This window comes from Danio aesculapii, chromosome 7, assembly GCF_903798145.1.
Source record: "Danio aesculapii chromosome 7, fDanAes4.1, whole genome shotgun sequence".
In the NCBI taxonomy this organism is placed as follows: domain Eukaryota; kingdom Metazoa; phylum Chordata; class Actinopteri; order Cypriniformes; family Danionidae; genus Danio; species Danio aesculapii.
This window is the reverse complement of record NC_079441.1, coordinates 58393589-58415634: the sequence shown is the minus strand read 5'-3', so window position 1 is coordinate 58415634 and position 22046 is coordinate 58393589. Positions and strand designations below refer to the sequence as shown.

General features: G+C 38.9%; 1 protein-coding gene across 1 annotated transcript in view; it reads right to left on the bottom strand.

Annotated features, from left to right (window-relative positions):
- The window catches only part of adam19a (ADAM metallopeptidase domain 19a), a 218183-nt gene extending 201339 nt beyond the window's left edge, over nt 1-16844 (bottom strand). Inside the window, exon 1 of the mRNA XM_056462266.1 lies at nt 16520-16844. Within this exon, the coding sequence (XP_056318241.1) occupies nt 16520-16643 (124 nt within the window). The 5' untranslated portion in view covers nt 16644-16844. The remainder of the gene's footprint in view (nt 1-16519) is intronic.
- Nucleotides 16845-22046: the final 5202 nt, after the last annotated feature.

Below are 22046 nucleotides of genomic sequence, written 5' to 3'. Positions count from 1 at the left end.
GCCCTCCGCAGCTCCACTCTCCAGGCCCTCCGCAGCTCCACTTTCCAGGCCCTCCGCAGCTCCATGCCCCAGGCCCTCCGCAGCTCCATGCCCCAGACCCTCCGCAGCTCCACTCTCCAGGCCCTCCGCAGCTCCACTCTCCAGGCCTTCCTCAGCTCCACGCTCCAGGCCCTCCGCAACTCCACTCTCCAGGCCCTCCGCAGCTCCACTCTCCAGGCCCTCCGCAGCTCCACTCTTCAGGCCCTCCGCAGCTCCACTCTCCAGGCCCTCCACAGCTCCATGATCCAGGGCCACTTCAGCTCCATGCTCCAGGCCCTCCTCAGCTCCATGATCCAGGGCCTCCTCAGCTCCATGCTCCAGGTCCTCCTCCTCTACATGGTCCTGGCCCTCCATCCCTCCCCCTCTTCCGCCTCTGCTCCACCTCCCGCCTGATCAGTTTTAGGAGTGTCTGGAAGCCACTCTTAGAGGGGGGGCTCTGTCACGATCACCAGCGATCATACTCCCAGGTCGCTGGTTCTCTCACACATGGACTACAAATCCGCCATTCATGGACCACATATTCATACATGCACTCCGTTCACACACCCATGCTTCCTCATTTCCATTGATTAGACTCCCACAGCTGTTGCAACTTCCAAGACTGATTACACACACTATTTATACATCTCACTCACTCCATGCCTTTGCCGAGTCTTGTCTACTGTATAGTGACTTTACAACGCGTTTCCTTTGTCTTGTTTCACCGTGTGTTTACCCTAGCCTTGTCTACTGAGTTATCCTTGTCTGCCGCCTGCCTTCCGACCTCTCGCCTGTGACTGTTTACGATTCTGGACTGCCCATATACATCTGTTTGCACCTGTGTTGACCCTTGCTTCTCTGACAACGAATAAACCTGCACGTGGATCCTACCTCAGTTGTTTCTGTCACTCCCCGTGTTACAAATATATTGCAAAATTATCGTCATTGCGATAACAGTATGCATATATACTGCAGACACGTGTGATAAATTACAGTTTTTTACACCATGCATTTGTTGTTTATATAAAGGTGTGACACAGTGGCTCAGTGGTTAGCATTGTTGCCTCACAGCAAGAAGATTGCTGGTTTGAGTCCCGGCTGGGTCAGTTGATGTTTCTGTGTGGAGTTTGCATGTTCTCGCCATGTTGGCGTGGATTTCCTCCGGGTGCTCTGGTTTCCCTCACAGTCCAAACACATGCCCTATAGATGAATTGATGAACTACATTGGCCGTAGTGTATGAGTGCGTGTGAATGAGTGTGTATGGGTGTTTCCCAGTACTGGGTTGTGGCTGGAAGCGCATCCGCTGCATAAAACATATGCCGGAATAGTTGGTGGTATATTCCGCTGTGGCGACCTCTGAAATAGAGACTAAAGCAGGTTGCACACCGGAAGCGCCGCTCGGTGCGCACATGACAGTTAAAAGTATCACACACCAGACGCGGACCTTCGCATGATATTTAACATGAAACTAATCAGATGGTGCTCTGTGCCGCAGCAGAGATATGAACAGTGTCCTGAGTTGTGGCTGGGCGCCGCAGACACCCACCGACTTGCGGCGCCGGTGTGTGTACCCTGATAGACACCTATGTTTAGAATTCTGAAATGTATGGCGCTGCGTGGCGCTATGCGGCGCGCTGCCGAGCGGCGCTTTTGGTGTGTGACTTGCTTATGCCAAAGGAAAACAAATGAATGTTTATCTAAATTTGACCAATCAGATGGGGCCTTACTATCTTTTATCAGGACAAGAATATCTGCTGAGGCTTTCACTCATTCATAGTGTTTCAAAGACTAGGGAATCTATTTTAATGATCTAGGTGAAAAGTCTAAAGCGCACGGCACAAAAGCATTAAGGACACGTTAAATACACCCTGCCTGCGGCGCATGTTTTAACAGGGTTGTGCTTATTCTCTTAATGAGTTCTGGGTGTGTTTTGAGCATAACGTGCACTAAACAATCAGAATCTCGTCTCCCATTCCCTTTAAGAGTCAGTGTCACGCCATGGAGCATTTGGTATTTACATGGCGGATTTTGTAAGTGGAAAAATGTAATGCTTCACTAGCAAGAAACCAGTTAAACAGAGCATCTGCAGCGTGAGAATACAGAACAAGTCTCCTCCATTCAGCCTCTTTACTTTCTCTTTACTTTAGTTTTATTCTTTACTTTACTCCTTTACTTTCATGGAGTAAGGAAACAGTGTTGTACTCACTCCACTGAAGACATCCATTAGCCTACATATTTAATTTAGTTTGTTAAAGAGAAAGATTTGATTTTAAACTATTTCTAAATTCATTTCTAATTGTAATGAGGAGGCTGATGCAGAGGGATCCATTTGCAGTGTATTTATTAAGCACAAGTGAAACAGAAACCACCAATAAGTGATATTCAAGACACTCACATGAATGACAGGCATAAGTAGGACGGCAGGCGGCAAGCATTCGTTGGTCGGTATAACAGGCATAGGTCGGGGCTGGCAGCGAGGAGAACAAGGTCTAGAGCAGTCTGGGTCGGCAACGAGAGATCAAACAGAGTACAAGGAAATAACGCTCAGAAATGTTGACAGGGCAAACAAGACTTCGCAATGAAGTGAGCGTGCAAGCAGCTTATATGGGTGTGTGTGTGATCAAAGTCAGGTGCAGTGCAATCAGTGACAGATACGGGGCTTCTGGGGGATGTAGTGTTAATAGTCCGGGGAGAGCGACCTCTGCTGGCCAATGAGGGGATTTATTGGGACCGAGTTGGTGACAGAACCCCCTTCCTGCGAGCGGCTCCTGACGCGAGGAGGCAAACGGCGCCGGGGTCTTCCACGTGGGCGAGGGGCCGGCATCTCCGGATGACGTTGGTGAAATTCTCTCAATAAGTTGGGATCAAGAATGTCAGCTCTATTGATCCAGGACCGTTCTTCCGGACCGTACCCCTCCCAGTCAACCAGATATTGTAGGTTTCCACCCCGGCGTCTGGATCTCAGAATGTCGTGAACTTGATACGCCTCCTCGTTGTCGATGATGATGGGTGCTGGTCCCTGTTCACCAACTGCCAACTCCCTCTCCACCTCAGTTGGACCAGCAGCCGGTTTTAACAGGGATACATGAAAAGTGGGAGAAATACGATAGTGGTTAGGTAGGGTAAGACGATAGGAAACAGGGGTTATTTGTCTTTCTATTCTGAATGGACCCACGTACCTGGGACTGAGTTTCTTGCATGGGAGTCTGAGACGAAGATCACGGGTAGATAGCCAGACCCATTGCCCTGGAGAGTATTCTGGATTTTGGCGACGCCGACGATCGGCCTGTTCCTTGAAGCGTCGTATGGCTCGTGATAAGTGGGTGTGAGCAGAGTTCCACATGTCCTCGCTGCGTTGAAGCCAGTCATTAACGGCTGGAAGTTCGGTGGGTTCTCCAGACCAGGGAAATAGTGGTGGTTGAAAACCTAATGTACATTGAAATGGAGTTATGCCCGTAGCAGTTTTCCTAATCGAATTTTGTGCGTATTCCGCCCATATAAGGAATCTGCTCCAATCCTCCTGATTCTGTTGACAGTATGTACGTAGAAAACGGGTTATTTCTTGATTCAGACGTTCCGTTTGGCCATTGGACTGTGGGTGATAACCGGAGGTTAGACTGACGTTGATGTTAAGGCTTTTAAAGAATGCTGACCATACCCTGGATGTGAACTGTGGTCCCCGATCCGAGACAATATCTTCTGGCATACCATAGAACCGAAATACATGATTGCAAATTAGTTCTGCTGTCTCCAGAGCAGTGGGTAGTTTGGCGATGGGTATGAGTCTGCAGGCTTTTGAGAATCTGTCAATTATGGTTAGAATAGTGGTTTTACCTTGAGAGGGTGGAAGATCTGTGATGAAATCGATAGCTATGTGAGACCAGGGTCGTTGTGGGATGGGTAGTGGTTGTAATAATCCTGCTGGTCGATGATGTGAATGTTTGTGCATATTACAAAGAGTACATTTGTTGATAAATTTTATGGTGTCGTTCCGCATAGTGGACCACCAGTAACGGTTCTGAATGAGATCAAGGGTGCCGTTTATACCTGGATGACCGGAGCTGGGATTGGAATGTATTTGCTGAATTAATTTTTCTCGCATCACAGGGGGAACAAAAGTCTTTCCTACAGGGCAATCCCGAGGGATTTGTTGATTCCTTACTGCCTGAGAAATTTCGGTTTCTACATCCCATGTTATGGGAGCCAAGATGAGAGATTCCTTTAGGATAGGTTGATCCCTATCCTCCATTGGGTTTTCCTCGCATAGACGTGATAATGCATCCGCTTTAATATTTCTAGAGCCTGGAATGTACGTGACAGAAAAGTCAAAGCGGGTGAAGAATAATGCCCATCTAGCTTGACGGGGGTTGAGTCTCTTTGCAGAGCGGATGTATTCCAGATTCTTATGATCCGTGATGACAGTGAATTTATGTTTAGCTCCCTCCAACCAGTGTCTCCATTCCTCCATCGCAGCTTTCATAGCCAGTAGCTCTCGATTCCCCACATCATAATTGCATTCGGCCGAGTTAAGTTTGCGCGAAAAGAATGCACATGGGTGAAGTTTGGCTGGGTCTCCTTGTCTCTGAGATAATATTGCCCCGATGCCTGTGTTGGATGCGTCGATCTCTACAATGAAGGGTAAATTAGGATTAGGATGACAGAGAATGGATGCTGTGGAGAAACGTGTCTTGAGCTTGGTGAAAGCGTGATCTGCTGCATTGTTCCAGTGAATTTTTTTCTGTCCTCCTCTGACGAGAGTAGTGAGAGGTGCGGCTACAGTACTAAAATTTCTAATGAAGCGTCTGTAAAAATTAGCAAATCCCAGGAATCTTTGTAGTTCTTTCAGTGTCTTTGGTTTCGGCCAATTGAGTACCGCATTAACCTTGCTCTCGTCCATAGCCACGCCCTCTGTTCCGATCACATATCCTAAGAATGAAATGGATGTTTTGTGGAATTCACATTTCTCTAGTTTGGCGTAGAGTTTATTCTCAATTAGTTTCTCCAATACTGCTCTTACATGTTTAGTATGTTCTTCTAGTGAATCCGAATATATTAAGATATCATCAATGTAGACAATCACCCATTGATTTAGCATATCTCTGAATATCTCGTTGACAAAGGCTTGGAATACAGAAGGACTATTTGCTAGTCCGAAGGGCATCACTAGATATTCATAGTGCCCATTGGCTGTAGAAAACGCCGTTTTCCACTCGTCTCCGCCCCTTATTCTAATGAGGTTGTACGCATTACGTAGATCTAGCTTGGTGAAGTATTGGGCTGACCGTAATTGTTCTAGAGCTGTTGGAACCAAAGGTAGTGGGTAACGATACTTCACTGTGATTTCATTTAAACCTCTGTAGTCAATACAAGGGCGTAACCCACCGTCCTTCTTCCCCACAAAAAAGAATCCGGCGGATGCTGGTGATGTGGAAGGACGTATGAACCCTTTTTTCAACTCTTCTTGAATGTATGATCTCATGGTTTCGGTCTCTGTTTGAGACAGAGGGAAGATTCTCCCGCGAGGGGGCGCAGTGCCAGGTAACAGTTCAATGGAACAATCATACTCACGGTGGGGAGGTAGTTCTGTGGCTTTCTGTTTGTTAAATGCTTCTGATAAATCGGAATAAATAGAAGGGAGATTTGGGGTTGTGAGTGAGTCGATAGAACTTGAGATGGCATTTAACTGGATTGGGACCACAGATGACAAGCATTTTTTTAAACATTCATCACTCCATCTTTCTATCTCACCCTCCTTCCATGAAATGCGGGGATTGTGATCCTGAAGCCAGGGTAGTCCGAGTATTATTGGGTGTTGAGGAGAATCGATGATGTGGAAGTTGATAGTTTCTTTATGAAGCCAGCCCGTCTTGAGAGAGAGTTTGGTGGTGATGTAACGTACAGTACCCTCTCCTAGAGGGCGTCCGTCTACCGCCGTGACTGCCAATGGAGAATTACATAAGATTAGTGGTATAGCATTCCTTATAGCGAACTTGTGATCCATGAAATTACCAGCTGCACCAGAATCCACCATAGCAAAGTCATAAATGGGAATTTCGTTAGTGTACAAGGTTATGGGTATTTCAAAATTCTTATTGTTGATTGAAAAAATAGTTGAACTCACCGACAAGAACTTTTGAGGTGGTCTGACGGGGCATTGGGCTTTTACGTGGCCAGGTTTGCCACAGTATAGGCAGAGGTTATGTGTAAAGCGTCTCTCCCGTTCTTCAGAGGACAGTTGAGTACGACCGATCTGCATAGGCTCATTCATGACATGGGGTGAAGTGGGTATATTGTGTGTGTGATTGACTGAACCTGCTTGTAGTGGTTTCCGTGTGCGGAGTAAATTGTCCAGACGAATGGATAATTCAATTAATTGATCTAGAGATTTTCCATCATCCCGACAAGCCAGTTCGGTCTGTAGTTCAGAATTCAGAGCTTTCCTATAGAGGGTTTTTAAGGGATCATCTGTCCACCCGGTTTGTGCCGCTAAAGTGCGGAAATGTAGAGCGAATTCAGATGCTGGTTGATTACCCTGTTGTAAAGTTAACAATTCCTCTCCAGCGTGTTTTCCTCCCTCTGGGTGATCAAATACCACACAAAATCTTTGTAGAAAATCCTTGAATGTGGTGAACGTGGGAACAGAATCGGGCCAGATGGCGGTGGCCCAATCGAGGGCTTTTTCCGAGAGTAGAGAACATACAAATGCAATCTTACTATGCTCGTCAGTGAACAGGTGAGGTTGTTGAGTGATAAACAGCTTGCATTGTAGCAGAAAACCTTTGCACTTCGTGGGATCGCCGTTAAATTTTTCCGGAAGTGCCAGACGTGGGCTGGCAACATTGCATGCGGTACCTGGTGGTGGGTTAGTCGGGAGAGATACGGCGGGGGATGGTGCAGGCGAAGTGATATTCAATCCTTGGAGAGCCTTTACGAGCTCCTCGGTAAGGTGAGTGAGGTGGGAGAGTTGTTGTTGATGTGTAGCGAGCACATGAGCTTGTGCTGTGATTTCCGTGGTTAAAGCTTGCATGGCTGCTGGATCCATGTTTGGCGAAGTCTTCTGTAATGAGGAGGCTGATGCAGAGGGATCCATTTGCAGTGTATTTATTAAGCACAAGTGAAACAGAAACCACCAATAAGTGATATTCAAGACACTCACATGAATGACAGGCATAAGTAGGACGGCAGGCGGCAAGCATTCGTTGGTCGGTATAACAGGCATAGGTCGGGGCTGGCAGCGAGGAGAACAAGGTCTAGAGCAGTCTGGGTCGGCAACGAGAGATCAAACAGAGTACAAGGAAATAACGCTCAGAAATCAGTGCAATCAGTGACAGATACGGGGCTTCTGGGGGATGTAGTGTTAATAGTCCGGGGAGAGCGACCTCTGCTGGCCAATGAGGGGATTTATTGGGACCGAGTTGGTGACACTAATATTCAGAAAAGGAATAAATGAACAATAATAACGATGTGTGGTCAAAAAACTAAGTTATATCCAAACACACATTCTGTTTTTATGCCCCATATGGTGATACAGACGTCTCCAACTAATAATAACATTATAATAAAAATGCTAATTGCAAACTGAAAAAAGTCCCCCAGACATGAAGATGGCATGGAGGTAGTGTTTTATTATATCTGTGTAGTAAATAATAATTTTTGTAACATTTTATTTTTGTTATGTAAAGATATTTGTGTGTTGATGTACATCATGTGTGTATTAAGCTTTTGGACCTGCGCTGGATTTTGCAACAATGCACCTTATCACACCTGCTTTATAGACCAGCACACCCATGAGTCCACAAAGTGGAGGAAATGGATTTGCTATTTAAACAACGTGGTGCAAAACGTGAAAATTACTGTTGCACTGGTCTAAAAATAGCAAAAAATCATGCCAAACATGTCCTGCACCGTTTTTGCGCCGCGTGTATGATAGGGCCATTAATGTCTGCACCTTGACACATTACCCGATTATTTTAATATTATAAATTAAATAAATTGTTTAAAAACATAGCTGATAAAAACATCTCCCTGGTGTGTTTAATATAAGAAATAAGCTCATCAAGTCTTGAAAAAAGTAAAGGGTTAATAAAAGATATTGGGTGAACTATTGCTTTAAGTATTTCAGTCAAAACATCAAATGTGTATTTTTTATGCATGTGAATGACAAGTCAATCAGAAAAATAATTTAAAGTGATTTGATCTGGCATAAGCAAAAGTGTGTCAAGACAAGTCTCCATTTTTAAACATCCTTAATATTTCAACTTCTCTCTACAAATTCAATACAATTAAGCACACTTTTTTTGCAAAGGCATCATGCAGTATAAGAAATAAATGAAATACAAGTGTTAATAAAAAAGACAGCGTACACTCAGCCTACTGCTTCAGAAAAGAAGATGGCGTTATAATAAGATTCCATGCCACAAAAGTCGCTTTCACAAGGAAAAACAACCATTATCTTTTGTGCGAGCCAATTTATGAACGTCATTATCTTGATAGAAAAACTGTAGTCCAGGGACTAATGGAACATTCCAGGAACAAGAGGCTTTTTAGACATACTGATGAAACCCAAAGTCATCCATCTTCCCTCTCACTGCATAAACATAAGGCATATAAATGAATAATGGCGATATAACTAACCCATGCAGCTGTGGAGAGCACATATCGCTGTGGAGAAGACCACTCCAAAAAAAAAAAAAAAAAGAAAAGGCTGCCTTATTTATACCTCCTGTGATATTATGTGCATATTTCCAATAGGTTTACAATCCATGAACCCATGCTTTCCTCAAAGTGAACAGTTCTTTTATTTCTGTACTGTTGAGTTTTGACCGTTATTATCTTCCAGCATTCATACTTATTTTCAATTTGTAAGCTTTCATATTATTCTGCAAAAAACAGCATAGTATTCTGAGAATACAGAGGCTGATCTTCAGTCGAAATCTAACAATTAGTCCTCTGAATAGTACTGAAAATGATTTACTGTGTTCACAAGACAACATCTCTTTTTCTTTTTCGTACAATTTTCTGCAATTAATTCAGTGTGAACTGCTTGAAGTACAGACCCCTTTCAAAGTACTGAACAAGGTCAGGCTACTTCTGCTGAATTACAGGTAATTGCAAGTAATTGAACTTGCTGGCTATTTTCTATCACAACTACGATATATCAAAAAATAAATTATAGGCATTTATAAGTACGTTTCATGTGCAATGTATGATTATTTTGTCATGCGTTCAATCATGTGAATGACAGATTGTATTAAAGTGAATAATAAATATCCGGCACTCTATACATATATCTGAGTGACTGTCAAGGAAACCCGTATTTTGTTTTGAAATGGAAAAGGAAGAAAAAAGCACCCAAACACAGGCAAATAAAGCTTTATGTTGAGCATAAAAGTAATTGTGAACCCTCCAAGGCCAGCTTTACCACGGTCGATATCTGTTTTGAGATGAAAGATGGCATCAATTAACAACCTGCATTGAATGAAAGGAGAAAGATAGAAAGAGAGAAAAGAAAAGATTTTCAGAAAGTTATAATAATAATTCCTTAAGATACACAGCTAGGTTTTGTAGCCTCTCTGTATTTAAGAAGTGGTATAATGTTTGCTTTGATGCCATTTTAACGATCGCGTTTTAAATCTCATTTAAATAAATCTCTTGGATCTGAAACCTTTGCTGGCCTTTTCCTCACTGCATAAGAAATTAAGCAAGGGACTCAAACTGCTTGTTAACAGCACTTTTTCCTTTAAGAAAAGCTTAAAAAATTAAGACGTTGTAAAAATATTAACAACACCATTGTGTTCTGCCCACCAAGGCTGCATTTATTTAATTTTATAAAATAAAAATAAAAAAGTTTTAAAAAAAGCACACAATAAAAAACATTATTTAAATTTGAAATAATTGATTGTCATATGTTTTACGCAGCGGATGCCCTTCCAGCCGCAACACCCATACACACGCATACACTACAGACAATTTAGTTTAATCACCTATTCTGCATGTCTTTGGGGGAAACCAAAGTAAACCCATGCCAACATGGGAAGGACATGCAAACTCCACACAGAAATGCCGACTTGTCCACCCAAAATTTGAACCAACGACTTTCTTTCTGTAAGGTGAATGTAATGAATTATTCTAATATGTTGATTTGAAGCTCAAAAATATTTTTTTCAATATCATCGATGTTCTACTTTCACCTATGGTCATGAACGAAAGGACAAGATCTTGGATACAAGCGGCCAAAATTTGTTTCCTTCGCAGGGTGGCAGGGCACACCCTTATAGATGGGGTGAGGAGCTCTGTCACCTGGGAGGAACTCAGAGTAGAGCCACTGGTCCTCCACATCAAGAGAAGTCAGCTAAGGTGGCTCTGGAATTCGTTTCGGATGCCTCCTGTGTGCCTACCTAGGGAGGTGATCCAGGCATGTCCTAACGAAAGGAGGCCTTAGGGAAGACCTAGGACACGCTAAAGGGGGTATGTCTTACGGCTGGCCTGGGAAGGCCTTGAAATCCCCCCAAAGGAGCTGGAGGAAGTATCTGGGGAGAGGGAAGTCTGGGGTTCTCTACTAAGACTGCTGCCCTTGCGACCCGGCCCCGGAAAAGTGGATGAAAATGAACGAATGAATGAATGAATCATCAATGTTGGAAGCAGTTGTGTGGCTTAGTGTTTTAGAAAAAAATATACAGTATTACCTGGGCGATAAAATCGGTATCGATATTTATTGACAGAAAACCAAAAAAAGTTCAGTATGAAGGCTATAGTTTTATTAAATGTGGCTGCTGAGCGGGCGCCTTGGATGCAATGCCAATAGGCTTAGAGTGTGATAAGTTTGTAATTTTCAATGTAGGTGCGCGACTTGCTTGATGCGCATGTAGGAGTGACGGACACATGTTGAGCAAGCGGTGCACACATGACCCGTGTGCATTTTCCAGCCACATCTAGTTAAAAACATCTGAACTTTTCCGAATGTCGAATAACAACACATCTTAAAAAGAGTGCCGTTTAGCAGCAGTGAGAAGATTGTAAATTAAAAAGGATGTAAGGATGTCACCAGAGTGGCTGTTTGGTTTCTTTTCTTGTGTATCCCAGCCATTAGTTCCCCATCTGAAAGTTTTTTTTAGCATATAGGGTAATGGTTCATTCAACTTCACAATTTGTAATTTTGTAATATTCAGCATATTTGAATAATGATGGTTAGTTACTTTACTTGAAAGCTCAGATTTGATTATAAGTTTAAGAGTCTCTTTAACACTTATGTTTATATTATTATAAAGAGATCAGATATTTAATTAATTTTTTTTTTATTATTAAAACTATTTGCCTTGGTAATGTTGGTCAATTAAAATACAGTGGTTAAATAAAAAAATCCTAATATTCCTAAATGTATTGTTAAAAGATATTCAATAATTATCGATATTGAATGATATGAAACATGATATCGTGGTTTTTTTTTGCAATATCGGCCAGCAGCATTACCATTCAAAACATCCATTTAAAGCCTGTAAGTTATTGTTGAATAACTACTTTTATTCAAGCACATATTCAATTGGTAAAAGAAAAAGTGGGAGAAGACACAAAAGTTACAAAAAAATATTACATATTTGAAAATAAAAATATGTCTCAATATCCAAAAGTCATTGGCTTAACATAAAATAAAATGAATAATAGCAATAATACTAAGAATAATACTTACTGTATGTGTGATCAAATAAATACAGCCTAGGTGAGCAGAAGACATTGCTTTCAAAAACCTTAAAATCTTACTAATCCCAATCTTTTAACCCTTAATGTATATTTATATTTAGGCATAGGACGGTGTACCGCAGTTTGGAAAAGTCAAGGTCCAAAATTGTCTGGTGTACCGTTCCTAAGGTATGTGTATGATTTTTTATTATGCTTTTTTTGTTGTTGGTTTTTAGGACAACAGTATCTCCAGCAGAAAAGATATCCAAAAAATTTATTTTAAATTGTAAAGAAATCTGTGTTTTTGATACTAATAAAGACAGCAGAAGTCAATGGTTCATTTTTATTATTTAGCCTGACATGTTTACTGCTTCAAAATATTATAAACGTTTCTCAAAATAAAATATATTGTGTTCAAAGGGGAAAAAAGTTTTTTCCTAGACATTTAAAAATAACTTATTTCAGAGCAGTAATCGCAATACTGTGAATCCGTGATTTTTTTATCCAAGGTTATCATACCATCAGAATCTTATACCGACCCATGCCTATATTTATATTATTATGTCACCAGACTTTCTTCTAATTCAAGTTAAAGTAACAAAAGGCTATTGTGCAGCATTTTAATCCACATGTAAAAGCAAGCAATAACATCGCAATAACACTCTCAGCTCAGCAGAATATTTGCTATAGCTAATAGCTCTTGCTTGTCGTAGATAATATCGCTGGCCTTGTTATAAATGCATTAAAGGTCTGTCACGCAATATGGAGACCCAAGCTTAGAGCAGGTCCCAGAGTCCCCGGTCAAATCTCAAAGAGATGTAGCAACTTCTCCAAACATGCAGAACATGTGGAGAGCTGGTGTCGCATCTGTTGGAACAGGACTGAACTTGATATCCCGAGACCAACAGCCTGTTTGAGTTTCTTAAATGACAGGGAAGGAATCCTTGTGATGAAATATTCTGATGGAAAAAAAAAATTCTGATCTTTTTCATCGTTTGCTCAGTGAGAAACTGGGGTGTGATATAATGAACTCTTTAATGCTGACCTGATCTTGTGGTTTATAATGTTATTAATGATTTACAGCATCATCGGCATTGTCTGCTTTTCACAAGCCTGTTATGACGCATTTAACGGTCATGAGCATCTTAAATCCTTAAGAGTTTTTAATATTTAATTTTTTTTTTAAACTATAAACATTTGTATATATTTATGAATGTATTATATCATCTTTGCATCAAATTACAAAAAAGGTGCGAGGTGTTTCTAATGCAGCGTCTATGGGACAGGACAGTAAATTTAATGTTATTCTCTCCTCGTCATCAGTCTCACACTATTTTCCGCCTTTTTCTGAAAGTATTGATAATACCATCGTGGTGTTTTTCTTTTATTATTTCAGCAAATAGGGTTGTAAAAAATATTTGTTGTACTCTCCCATTCACTGCACTCCTAGTTTACCCAGCTATGACGGAGAGAAGATTTTTTCAACACATTTCTAAATAATAGTTTTAATAACTCTTTTCTAATAACTGATTTCTTTTAATTTTGGCATGATGACAGCAAACAATATTTTACTAGATATTTTCAAGACACTTCTATACAGCTTAAAGTGACATTTAAAGACTTAACTAGGTTAATTAGGTTAACTAGGCAGGTTAGGGTAATTAGGCAAGTTATTGTGAAACGATATTTTGTTCTGTAGACAATCGAAAAAAAAATTGCTTAAAGGGGCTAATAAGTTTGACCTTAAAACGGTTCATAAAAAATTTAAAACTGCTTTTATTCTAGCCGAAACAAAACAAATAAGACTTTCTTCAGAAGAAAAAATATTATCAGACTTACTGTGAAAATTTCCTTGCTCTGTTAAACACCGTTTAGGAAATATTTAATAAAAGAAAATCAAATTCAAATGGGGGGGCTAATAATTCTGACTTCAACTGTATATACAAGAAATGAACAAAGCAATTTGCTCAGAGCTCTGACAGCATTTGCTTTCCAAGCTAGCATCATTGTGTCCCCCAGCAGAAAGTAAATCACTGTACAGGTACTGTTTTCTTATACAAGTTGTGTTTCTCTTTTCATGTCACAGTTATGATGAATGCACAGGTTATATATTGTTGTAACGTGTCCTTAAGTTTGCGTTATCTGAGTTTTACAGATTAACAGTAGCCTAATATGGGTTTAAATGACAGGACGAAAATAACACTGTTAATTTTACACCAGTGCTAATTCCTATATGTAGTGTAAAACTAAATTAATCATAGTTTAATATAAGCTCTGGACCCTATATCTCAAATGTAAGGAACACGGAAGGTGACTGAATGGAATAATAAAGTTTGTGTTTGGGTATTAACATTACTGTTGCTTCTCTTTTGCTTGTTTTTATATTAATATTTTTTATATTTACTTTATATTGTTTGCTTATTGATTTTATTATTTATGGATTTATGGATTTTTCCATTAATGTTAATTGTTTTTGTTGTTGTTGTTGTTGTTGTTGTTGTTGTTGTTGTTGTTTTTAATGAGTTAAGTATGTATATTTTATTACTAAGTAATGCATTTTCACTTTTGGCCAATTATTGTTCAGTGTTGTTTCATTGCAGGGTTTCTGCTTTTGGAAAAAATAAAAGCTCAACCTAGAATCTTTAGCTATAGAATCTTCAATCTGTTTGCTAAATTAATAGAATATGTTTTAAACACTCCAGAAGGACGCACAGGAATCGCTGGTGCCTTTACTAAGATTGTTTTAATTCTTCATTTTTGAAGCTGTTAGTTCACAAAAATAGTGCTGTTTTAAAATGTGCAATTCATTCAGACAATTATTAAATAGAAGAAATCAGACTTTCTTTTTCCATTTCATTGACTGTATTTAATAGGCAATAAAATCATTGTGCGCCGGCAATGACAATACTGCACCATTTAGAGCAAGGTAGGGCCCCAAAATTATTCTGCTTAGGAACCCCAAATGTACAGGGCCGGCCCTCATTAAAAGTGAAATTATTCTGAAGTTGTGATTGACCAATGGAGATAATCCACAATTGTGAGTTAGTAACCAAAGCAAAAATATAAATTCATGTCTGTTTTTTATTTATTTATGAAAAATGGTTCATCCGTGCTCTTTCCTATATATGTCATTTGGAAGTTCTAATATATTTAATATGCTGGCTCAAGAACTATAGGCTATGAGGTATGCCATATAAAATGTAGCAGTTATATATAAATTGTAGCCCATTACTGTATGTTTTAAATACACTATTTCAGTGTTTTAAAATTATCTAAAAATTTTTTACTCACCAGTCCTAATAACGATATATGTTTTTGTAATTTGCAACGTATGATGCTATTTCGTTATGAATTCACTTTTAATTTGTGGTTATTTGACTCAAAAGTAGCAAAACATACACAAATAATCCCATGGGATAATTTGGACAGCACCGGTACATTACGGTACTGTACAGTATATTTGGAATTCGCCAAACAAATAGGCTCAAAATGTCCATTCACTTGGGAATCAGACTACATTGCTCGAGCTGCATGTTTTTGAATTGCTGCATTACATTTGACCCACCCGTGTGTTACTTTCGTCCCCATTGATGTGTATTTAATGTGTATTTATGCTAAAAGTGAAATTATTCTGAAGTCGTGATTGACCAGTGGAGATAATCCACACTTATGAGTTAGTAACTAAAGCAAAAATATAATTTTCTCTCTAGAACTTTATTTATTTATTTATTTATTTATTTATTTATTTATTTATGAAAAATGGTTCATCCCTGCTCTTTCATATATGTCATTCAGAAGTTCTGATATATTTATTAAGAATGCTGGTTCAAAAATGAGGCTTTAAAGTATGTCATATAAATTGTAGCAATTATAAATTGTAGCCCATTACTGTATGTTTTAGATGCATTATTTCAGTGTTTTGGAATTATAAAAAAATTTTCACTCACCAATCCTATTAATATTTATTTTATTTTTTTGCAATGTGTGATGCTTATTCTTCATGGATTCACTTTTAATTTGTGATTATTTAATTCAAAAGTAGCAAAACAAACGCAAATAGTCCTATAGGATGATTTGGACAGCACCGGTTACAGTACAGTACAGTACATTTGGAATTCGCGAATCGGCTCATACACTCGCTTGGGAATCGGACTACATTGGTCGAGCTGCGTGTTTTTGATTCAGCAAAATGGTCAGATAAGAGTAGATAATTCGTTCGGGAATCTCTTACTACAATGGGCGGCGCGCTGCGCTGTTGTTTCATGCTGTAGATTTAGCAGGCTACTACGCGTTTTGAATAGTAGGTATAAGAAGTGCTTCTAGCGATGCAATAATTGCCTATTTTCTTGTTTGACTGCATGCGCCGTTAGCCCAATCTAAAGTCACAAACATCAGTTGATTCATGTCTTAAAAATGGATTCAGCTGTGAAAACGAACCGGTTTTTGGATGATTAACTTTTATGTCTCAATTACAGTAGTACCGTTTGCTTGAACAATTCGAATTTTCAATGTCAAATTTTCATTCTGCAATTATATTTCAGGTCATTCTTAAACTGCTGACATGTCTTTGACTGTTCATTAAGAGCGTTTAAAACAGTGAGAGGATAGTCTTGCATTATCATCATGGAAAGAAAATCACTGATGAATTACTTCTCAAATGCATTTGTTTACACATTATTCTAAGCAAACGACACGTATGTGCAACAAATCTACACTTTTCTAAACGCTTCAAATGCGTTTTGCCCTCAAAAAAACTTCTTCACGAAAGGGCGCAACTGGTTGATAAAAGAGAGCAACTTTCCAAGTAAGAACGCCGCGTCTTACCTTCTTCCCGAGGATTTCCGCCTACAATTTCCAGTAAACCGTTGAACAGAAAAACAGATAGCATTACAAGCACATATCGTGTCGATGAAATGTGTCCGTTTTTCTGCCTGTGTTTGGTATACATCCCTGTGGCGGTCGGTGCTGTTCTCCGTCTCGCCTCGCGCTGTGTTCACTCGCCAGCGTGAGAGGAAACAAGAAATGGATGGAACTGAACTGAGTATGCTAAGCTCTGCCCTCTCGATTTGCGCGAACCATCATATGTTCGTTAAACTGTCCTACTAAAGAGCAGATAAGCAGGAAGGATGAGGATCGAGAAGCCTTGGGCACTTGAAAGCACGCGCGCATTGCCAGGACTTTCCTCCCGGGCATAGGGAATTTATGACTCATTGATCACTGTATTCAGCAGACCCCTGCTGAGAGAGGAGAAAAAACAGCTTAAAACAGCCTAAACTGGTTTGTTAGTCTGAAATAGAGGGTCTCCCAGCGTGGCGAGGCAAGATTTATAGGTTTATATGACTAAAACATATGGAAATCTATTTCCACAAAATAAAAATAAAAAATAATTAGTTAATCATAAAGTCGTCATAAAAGCAAAATTATGACATACACAGTAAAAATGCAGGGTTCCACACAATTCCATCATGTTTAAAAACAAATTTATTAAATTAACTTAATCTTTTTAAAAATTTAATTGCACAATAAACAAGGTTGTGCCCAAAACAACTTTAGAATAGTGTTAAAATTCATTTTAAATAAGTAGTTTGAGCAAGCAGCAAAATCTCTCTTGAGTGCAGAAACCCAACTTCTTTTTATTTAAAAATTATGTGATAGAAATTACAACATTATGACAGTAAAGTGAAAAGCATTAGTTTAAAAGTCAAAATGGTAACTATATATGAGTTAGTGTTAACGTTGACCTCAGCATGTCCACTTTTATGTCATAATTATGACTTATTAACTCATTATTTTCAAGTGTTTCTTCCAAGAAAGCTCTTGTAAACCAGTTTAAGGCAATCCTGGCATTGAGGCTTTGAGAAAAAAAAAATGTGACTTCATCATACTCAGTGATCAGAAAATGTTTATGTCATTCAGATTATATACAATACCATTACACATAGCAGACAAAGGTATTACAACACTCACACAAAAGCAGGCCTTCTGCATCTTTTGTATAATCAGTCATCAAAAGAGAATGTTTAGAACCAACCAGCAATCCTGTGGGAGTTCAAATTTGGCCCAGCTGCCTGTCATTTTTTGGCTAAAAAAACATACAATACTGTAATATATACTTTTGGCTCGACGGTGCCATATGCTCTGCCACGTAAGCTTTGGGAGCACAAAACAAGCCACAGAGCTGGATCAAATGGCCAGAATTCTCAAACGTTAATGCACAAAACAGAACATTTGTGGATGGTGCTGACTGCTTGTTCACATGCACACGAAAAAAATTCAGTATGTGTTTAAAAAAGTATATTATGTTATATTATATTATATTATATTATATTATATTATATTATATTATATTATATTATATTATATTAATTCATTTTCTTTTCGACTTAGTCCCTTTATTAATCTGGGGTCACCACAGCGGAATGAACTGCCAACTTATACAGGATTTGTTTTATACAGCGGATGCCCTTCCAGCTGCAACCCATCACTGGAGAACACATACACACTTATTCACACACACACTACGGACAATTTAGCCTACCCAATTCACCTGAACCGCGTGTCTTTGGACTGTGGGGGAAACCGGAGCACCCGGAGGAAACCCACACGAGCGCAGGGAGAACATGCAAACTCCACACAGAAACGCCAACTGACCCAGCCGAGGCTCGAACCAGTGACCTTCTTGCTGTGAGGTGACAGCACAACCTACTGCGCCACTGTGTCACCTATATTATATTATATTATATTATATTATATTATATTATATTATATTATATTATATTATATTATATTATAAATTTTAGTACCTCTACATTATTTACTCTTAAATGGTGCATATTAGTACATTTTTGGTTCTTAATTTGATTTAACATGGCATAATTTATTTAAAAAAAAATATTTATCCATTTGAGTAATTTTTTAATTCCCTCATGCTCTCATAATCTTTAATCCTAATAACTTCCCTCCTTCTTGCATTGAATGCTTTCATGATATGAGGGAACTGATGCGAAGGACAACCTGTCACTAGCAATGTTTTTATCAACATTTTTTATGTGCATTTAGGGATCGCATGAGAGATGTTGGCAGGAAACACCAAGATGCACATAAATTCTTTAAAAGACCATAAAAGTCTTATACTCTCATTTGGGGCCTATCATTTTTTTATGCATTAAGAAGACACACAATTAAATGATATGAACTATTTTATTAAACAACTTATTAAGAAAAGAAAACTAATTTGACTTGTTCAGATGATCTTGTGACTATAACCAGCAGGCTAGCTTCAGTGTGCAATGTTTTAAATTTTGGCTGTGCTTGAAATAGCATGTCTTCAAACTGTACTTATTTTGAATAAGTAATTACTTTGTGGCCATTATAAAGTATGTTCTATGTAATAAAAATGTGTTCATAAATCCTCTCCAGCAGATTTATGGGATTGTGACATGTCTAACAGATGCACACTTCAGAATCAATCATCAGGTACTTTGAGAGGGGTCTGGCATATGTTTTCAAGCAGGGGATGCCCTTCCAGCTGCAACCCATCACTGGGAAACATCTATACACACTCATTCCCACACATACACTATGGACAGTTTTAGCTTACCTAAATCACCTGTACCGCATGTCTTTGGACTTGTGGGGGAAATCGAAGTACTCGGAGAAAACCCATGCCAACACGGGGAGCACATGCAAACTCCACACAGAGCCAATAACTGACTCGAACCAGCGACCTTCTTACTGTGAGACTATTATGCTACCCTCTGCGCCGCCGTGATGCCAACATTTTTATTGTCTAAATATTAGTAATTAGTAAACAGAACTCAAAAAAATGATGTAACTGTAAGAACAGATAAATTAAACAGTTTAAATTACAGTGTGCTGAATTCTTGCCTTTTCTTATTTATTTATTTCTATAAATTAAAGGCATTATTGTGTTCGTGTGTGATTGTAATTAACACAAAGCTTTTACAGTATTTTGCTGTTTTTTTTTTCTTTTTCTTGATTTTACAAAAAATACTGGCAGCTGTGGTTGCCAGTAATCTGCTGTTTATAACATTTAACATTCGTAAATTCAATTTACAGAATATTCCAATTAAAAATACATTTCACAGTGTGTATTTTTTATCAACACGTTTAACTCCTTAAATCCCACAGCAAAATCCATAATAGTGTCCTCACTAAAAAGTATAAAAGATTGTTTTATTTTATTTTATTTTTAATTTGTTTTGTTTTGTTTTATTTTATTTTTGACATTTTGAAATGCCTTAGCCAAAGTCTGTCATAAGAGATAGTTCAGTGATGGGTTTTTTCTGGTTTCCAACATTTTTCAATAAACGGAGGGGAGTATGTATTGCTGTCGCCTCACAGCAAGAAGGTCGCTGGTTCAAGCCTCGGCTGGGTCAGTTGGCTTTTCTGTGTGGAGTTTGCATGTTCTCCCTGCATTTGCGTGGGTTTCCTCCGGGTGCTCTGGTTTCCCCCACAGTCCAAAGACATGCGGTTCAGGTGAATTGGGTAAACTAAAATTACCCGTAGTTTATGTGTTTATGTGTGCTCTGCGAAAAACATGTGCTGAATAAGTCCATTCCGCTGTGGCGACCCCAGATTAATAAAGGGACTAAGCCGAAAAGAAAATGAATGAATGAATAGTAAAGCAAGTTAATCCTAACTGATGCAGAAAGAAGCTTCTCATTTATTAAACAACCATTAAAAGATGTTTATCATTTCAGAAAGGGTCAAATTACTGGCATACACCATAGAGATAACATCAGATTAGCATATTACTGAAATTACTAAAACATTACTGTGTTGAGCACTGTCTAGCACCTAAAGTAAGATAGTTAGTTGAAGGATAGTGGGGAACCATAATGTTTTGAGAGAAAAAAAATGTGGTCAGAAAAAAAAACTGGAATGATCAAGATTTGTGATCACCTACAGTAATTTTATGGTGAAATCAAGTCATAAAAAAGCAACAGCAGAACTCAAGTTAGACCATTATACCACACACACTATATTAAGGGAACTCAAGGAATTGCAAATAAAAGCTATGCTGCCTTAAGAAAACCTCTTATCAGAGACTAATCTGAAAGACAAAAATGGTTATTTTTGCCTAGCAAGGATAAAGATTGGACTCTGGGGCAATGGAAGAAAGTCATGTGGTCAAATGAGTCAAGATTTACCCTGTTCCAGAGTGATGGGTGCATCAGGGTAGGAAGAGAGATGGATGGAGTGATACATCCATCATGTCTAGTAAAAATGTGGTTCACGGTGCATGAGGCACCATTTTTGTATTTTTCGTAAATTGGCAACCCCAGAGTCCAAACCTTAACCCTATTGAGAATCTTTGGATGAGCTGGTTGTAGAAGACATTGTGCAGGGGTATGACTCTCTCATCATCTTGGCAAAAAATGATTGCATCGCTGGATGGGAATAAATGTTGTGATGTTGTAGAAGCATATTTAAGTAACGCCATGGTGAATGTGTACCTGTGCCATTATTAAAGCCAAAAGGGATGCAGCAAAATATTATAGTGTGTAACTTTAGTTTTTCATGTTTTTGCAGTGCATCTTCTTATGTGTTCAATGGAGTAAAAAAAAAAAACATGTAAAGGTTTGGAATACTTGAGGGTGAGTACATTTTCATTATTGCATAAACTATTATATGGATAAATTACCTCCCAGAACTGTCTCACAAAATTGTTTTTCATAGCATCCCCCTGCAAACACAAGATAACATGACAGTGTTTGTTATTGTGTGTGTCACCCGCACGCTCTGAGGTACAAGCCATTCATTATGCAGGGAAAAGAGCTGCAGTGGTTTCACTGGTTTTTATTATACATCATTATACAACAATTTTCATTTTTATTATACATCATTTGTGTCAGTTTCCCAGAAAGTGCTAGTCTCATTCTCGTGAACACATGGGGTGGAAACAGGTCTTCATCTGCAAATGATTTATGCAAGTTAAAGGCTTTATTCCAGTTAAATTTAAAACTTTGAATGAATATATGCTCACATGAGATCACAGCAGTACCAAATGACCATGATTCAACAAATCAATCAGTTCCTGATGGACAAAATCAAGACCAAATTATGATATGTCAGTATCAATAGGAAAGACCTCTGTGATTTTTAATTTTTTATTTTATATACTGACATAGTTTTTTGAACATTTTTACACAGAGGTTCAAAAACAACAATCAGCTTTCTCTTCTACTTTTACAAGATGTAAGATAAGACTTTGGTGCCTCCAGAATATGTGTGATTGTGATTGTGTGTGTCACGGCTCTGAGGAACAAGTTCAGCTCAAAATACTTATTAGATAATTTATTGTAGCCTCTCAGAATCGGCATATTTT